This window comes from Haliotis cracherodii, unplaced genomic scaffold (genome assembly GCF_022045235.1).
Source record: "Haliotis cracherodii isolate W230 unplaced genomic scaffold, xgHalCrac1.p SCAF_9, whole genome shotgun sequence".
NCBI classification, from domain to species: Eukaryota; Metazoa; Mollusca; class Gastropoda; order Lepetellida; family Haliotidae; genus Haliotis; species Haliotis cracherodii.
The window spans coordinates 55,297,128-55,302,972 of record NW_027266343.1 but is presented as its reverse complement, the minus strand read 5'-3'; the positions used below and the strand labels follow the sequence as shown (position 1 = coordinate 55,302,972).

General features: G+C 40.5%; 2 protein-coding genes across 2 annotated transcripts; one reads left to right on the top strand and one right to left on the bottom strand.

The window, feature by feature from the left end:
• Nucleotides 1-1,086: 1,086 nt before the first annotated feature.
• On the top strand, nucleotides 1,087-2,502 carry LOC139452814 (uncharacterized). The gene is made up of 2 exons (XM_071234438.1): nucleotides 1,087-1,171; nucleotides 2,012-2,502. Exons 1-2 carry the CDS (start codon nucleotides 1,087-1,089, stop codon nucleotides 2,500-2,502), a joined length of 576 nt encoding a protein of 191 aa, XP_071090539.1.
• A 1,073-nt stretch (nucleotides 2,503-3,575) lies between these two features.
• On the bottom strand, nucleotides 3,576-4,175 carry LOC139451993 (uncharacterized PPE family protein PPE21-like). The gene has a single exon (XM_071233272.1). It carries the CDS (start codon nucleotides 4,173-4,175, stop codon nucleotides 3,576-3,578), a length of 600 nt encoding a protein of 199 aa, XP_071089373.1.
• Nucleotides 4,176-5,845: the final 1,670 nt, after the last annotated feature.

The window sequence follows — 5,845 nt, the reverse complement described above, 5'->3', positions numbered from 1 at the left end:
TCTATTCCCGTGTACACCAATATGATGAGATACCTCACAGTTGACAACATTACAGTAACTGTCTTTATTGGATTGTTTAATGTCAACACACACAGAGTAATAACTCGTGTATCAATGAGGCGTTTAATACCTCCCGGTACATATAAGTCAACCAAACTGAACGTTATGATACCACACATTAATTGTGTCTTTTCTCCGACACAGCTGTTTGTGCTTATTTAAATAGAATATTACAGAGAGGACGACAAGGGAAATTGATCTCATCAGGTGTATATGCATAAATATAAAAAAAGATAGTCCAGGTATTTGTTTGTACTTATCAAAATTCCTATATGCATGCAAGTTATTTCGCCGCTCAACGGAACACTTTATTCTTATATGCCTAAAGAAGTTTCACATGCCCAAGTATCAGGACTCCTTACCCATTCGGCGAACATATGGAGTCATCACTGATGTTTATTCTTTGTCCGCCTTCTGGAATTGAAGATAGTTTACGATTAAATGGACACAATGTAAAACTATTGGCGGCTGTTATTGCTTTATTAATTTGTTTGAGTGTTCAACCCTAAATTTTGTCTAAGGACGAAATAAAAACATCGAAATGGACACGGTGTATCTGTATCACGAATAACGAATACGCCCTCCTTTTCGCGAACACATGGTATCATCAATATTTGATAATGATTCATGAATACCTGCTTATGATATAGTCGGAATCACACAATTTCGTACCTCGATTTCATATGATTGTGGAAATGGTTTTGTCGCTTTTCTATTATTGTAACATGACTGCGTGTCTCCCAAATGTTATTCACACTGACGTTTGTCGTTGACGTTAACCCCTTCAGTGAAACCCACGGACTCTGTAACCATGAACACATATTGAATTTAATTGTCTATGGCATAATTTAATGAAGATGGAACTAATTATATTTCTTTGGTCTTTTAAGTGTTTTTGAGATAAAATGTTTAATTCTTCTGAAAGATCAAATGTAATGAATAGAAATTTATTCGTTTTCACATTGAAAAACCTTCGAAACGATTATTTAACTAAGTGCGGCCTAATCGGATGTTTTCAGATTGACCATGAAGGCGAGTTGCTGTGTTCTGACGTTAGCCCTTCTGGTGTCTTTAACCACCTCCGCTCCAACACAACCTCCGCCACATTCAGGTAAGTGCTGTCACCCGATACACTTTGATAACCACGTCGTTCAGCATAATCTTCAGTCACTTAACCACGGACGTACATTTGTAGGATTTCCCATTTCAGTCTTTGAAATCACCATGCGCACATTTACACGACTAGACTAAGCATATTATTCATACAACAGACTGACAAGACACAGGGACCTAATACCATACCACCATTATTCATACACATACCTCCGAACACATTTCTATGCAAGGAAGCTGTTTTAGATCATTGCCTACGAGTTATCATAATATCAATTCCCGAGTAAGGTGTTTGGTCATTTCAACGTATCTCCAACATGGTCAAATGGATACGGCGGGGAGCGGAAGGTCGGCGGTTTGGTCTCCGGACGCTTCATACCGAAAGCGTTAAAATATTGTATTTGCTGTTACCTTGGCGCTCTCGGTATTAAGGGGAGAAATACAAGGACTGGTCAGCTCGGAGTCAGTATACTGTTGCTAAGTACGGTATCCAAGTTTAAATGCGGCACGGTATCCACAACATGGTACGTGGACATGGGACAACATATAACGGCAAAGTGCATATCATGTATATTCTTGAACACAGACACAGCCCTCAGTAGATGGTTGTTGGATATGTACTTCAATAATACCTTGTAATTCCTCGTTTCGAATCTCAGTTCGGGACTTCGGGCAAGGTTGTTTTTGGTCCCGTTTGTAACTTCCGTTGGCGCAAATCATTTCGTCCCATCTGGCAGAGGTCCGGTGTTGTTCAGAAAATACTGCTTGTTTTGGTTATTGCTTCAGCGTGTATGGAAGACGAACGTATTTTAATACCTTTGTTTAACTTCTGTGTTAGGTGGGGCTACGGTTGTGTCCATGGCAACATCTACCTTTACTCCATCCGGGACCTTCACTACAACTCCATCTTCTGCTCCTACTACTCCTTCAATCACATCTACTTCCGGTGTCGGTGCTTCTGTGTCACGTAGTTATACTTCCACTCCCGGGACCATCGTCCCAGATACCTCCGCGCCAAGCGAACAGGCTGTATCTCCTTCCGGTGCGAACACCGTTGAACCCACTGTTAGTTTCGTTGATAGTACCTCAAGCTCAGGCCCTCCAGCCACTAGTTCATTGTCTGGCACCTCCGGTGTAAATGATGATTCTACATCAGTAACAATGACGACCCCTCATCCCCTCATCACTGGCTCATCACTGGCTCACACCCAGGCAACCACGACTGAAATAAACGCAGCCGGAGACTACGTTCCTTTCTTCATCCCGGTGGAGATAGAACTGATTGCTGATGAGAACACACTTGATGGGAAATCAAAAACTGTTCTGTGAAGACTGTTTGTTGGTCTGAAATGAAACGATAATTGCAACGTGTTGTTTCAGGTGGACTCTAAGTCCAAATACTACACGCGATTCACAAACATCACCAACAGCCACAAACACGTCATACTTACACACCAAAACTTGCTGCTAATAGAAGGCTAAAAATATTAGTTTATATTCCTTGTATTTATTTGACACTAGATATAATTATGTGTAAAACACATTTGTAATAAAGTTGTAGCCAAATTGATTTGAATGACAACGGGTTTTTATATCTAAACGGAATCCTCACTTGCATAATTATCTTGCAACGTGGCCATGACCTGTACAAATAGCACTGACCTCATCGTATTGTTGATCACCTCATTTGCACTCACCATCAAAAATATGTTCACGTGGCTATATTTTAAATGACGAACACGTACAGAAAAAAAATAAAATGTGGGATATGGAAACCGTTTGTACCAAGTGTCCGCAAAAAGGCGGATGTATCCTGCCCCACTGGTGTCACCAAAACACGCACAGGCAAGTCAATTTTTCATCTCATGCGTCAAATCTGGAAATGTCCTCCACATGTTACTAAGACCCTGGATGTTGTGATCCTTAATAAACAACTTTGGGGGAACGGTTGTGTGAAGCTCTTTGAAATCTTCGTCCATAGAGCATGCTCGATTGTACCTCAAATATTATGAAATGCTGACATCAAAGGCTGGAGCTGCTTGAATATTGTTCGACATAAATGGAATGTTGATAATTGGAAAGTTAAAGTCACATCTCTCTTGTCATACACCCAATAAGAGTGTATTTTAATCACTCTGAATCTTTATTAAGAGATCTAAATAACAAACAGACGGGGCAGTTTCACTGGCCTCCTTATTTCTATATTTCTTTCTATATTGGGGTTGGGGGTCTACAGGAGAATGCCTACTTCATATAAATGTCCTATTCAGTCCATGAATACCTGAGTTCCCTTCTGTATGACCACTGTGGGCTCAGTTACTTTCTGTATGACCACTGTGGACGTAGTTACTTTCTGTATGACCACTGTGGACGTAGTTACTTTCTGTATGACCACTGTGGGCTCAGTTACTTTCTGTATGACCACTGTGGACGTAGTTACTTTCTGTATGACCACTGTGGACGTAGTCACTTTCTGTATGACCACTGTGGACGTAGTTACTTTCTGTATGACCACTGTGGACGTAGTTACTTTCTGTATGACCACTGTGGACGTAGTTACTTTCTGTATGACCACTGTGGACGTAGTTACTTTCTGCATGACCACTGTTGACGTAGTTACTTTCTGCATGACCACTGTGGACGTAGTTACTTTCTGTATGACCACTGTGGACGTAGTTACTTTCTGTATGACCACTGTGGACGTAGTTACTTTCTGTATGACCACTGTGGACGTAGTTACTTTCTGTATGACCACTGTGGACGTAGTTACTTTCTGTATGACCACTGTGGACGTAGTTACTTTCTGTATGACCACTGTGGACGTAGTTACTTTCTGTATGACCACTGTGGACGTAGTTACTTTCTGTATGACCACTGTTGACGTAGTTACTTTCTGTATGACCACTGTGGACGTAGTTACTTTCTGTATGACCACTGTGGACGTACCTACTTCTGTATGCAGTGAGCAGCTTCATATACATGTTCCATCTGTCGTATACCATACTGCATTACGGGTGTTATGTTCCAGGTTCCATGCTGCATCACGACACACCGGCCGTCGGCGCCGCTGACCCTCACTCAGCTGATAAACATCTTCCACACGACCCAACCAAAACAGCTTCTGAAAATGCGCTCCCGGGATCTCACGGTGCGAATAGTGCCACACAGTCACAGCCATTCACACCGGGAGCAAGTACTTCTGCTGACGGTGTTGTGTCTTTTGGAATGGTATTTACTGTGGAGCTTCCGCCATACATCAACGTCGGAGGAAAGAAGTATAAGCTCAGCATACGCATGCCCGGAAGTTCTGGTGTAAAAGTGCACTAGTTCTGGTGTAAAGGTGCCCAAGATACACATGCACGACATAGCAAGAGGTAGCAACGTTTGGAGGCAGGAAGATAGGAGGTAGACATATCAGTCACTTCACACTGTTTGTATATCCGGGTCAGTCCAATCTTTACCCTTGGGTTCTGAACACAGCACCTCGAACAAACATTCGAAAAACATTATGGTGTATCATCCACATTTGTGTATATGACATCTGAAGAATTTTTCCGGGTAAAGAATATCTGAACTGAATAGTTTAAACTCAGTACATTTTTTTAAAGACGAAAACCCAAACTCGGAGAATTGAATTACAGGGAAATTGCTTTAGTAAAAAAAAGTAGCATTCCAAATGAATCATTTTACATCTAACTTTTGAATTCATGTAAATGTTCCAAAAAGTAATTTACCCGAAATGGGGTTTCTGGATTAACAGGATCCGGAATACCGAGGGTTCACTTTAAGGTAGCTTCATGGTAGGAATCCTCTGCTTGTTCGAAGAGTCTGATTGTTCAAGCGGCTTTCTGTGAGAATGTCGTGTTCATCGCAACTTGGGTATTGATTGGAGGAACGAACATCACAGATGATAATTTTTGGTAGTGGAATATGAGAACGGGAATATAAGTGTATTTCAGTCACTGTATTGTAAATAACGAACACTGTTCAGTGTATTTTGCATGTTTACCTTAAACTTTGTATCACTTTGGTGTACTAATTTAAGGACAATAGTAGACTTCTTCCAGTACATATGTTTTATAAAACGGAACTACATGCATGTGAACAGAAGTATACATTGTAAAGAATATTTCGAACTGTTTCAGAAGGTTTGTAAAGATGCTTACATCTGTGTATTAAGAAAATACAGGTGACATAATAAATGGCAACACCAGTAAAGCAAATTGTTGTTATTGATTTGAAGAGCATTACACCATGGAGAGGTCGACCCAAAATGGTAACATGCCCGTTTAACGAGTTGTCTGTGAGACTTATAAGAGAAACTAAAATTTATCTATCCAGTAGAGCATGTGCGAGTATTATACTCCACTAAAAGTCATCATTTCTCAAAAGGCGATGGACTAATTTGAAAGCACAAGGACACATTAGGGATTATTTTCCAACTCGAAGTAGTCTGCTATGAAATAATTTGAAATCTCTTACAAATAGATAAGTGTTTTCACAGAGCAGGAAAATTGTACATGACTCGAGAGCACCAACCCATTCTATGCCGATAAACCTCTGTCATATTATGCACTGAAGTCAAATGTTTACACAGTTAACTGGTTGACGTATTAATTCATACAAAGAGAGATACTGTGTTTGGTTCAAAAACAAAACATAATCCTTTATA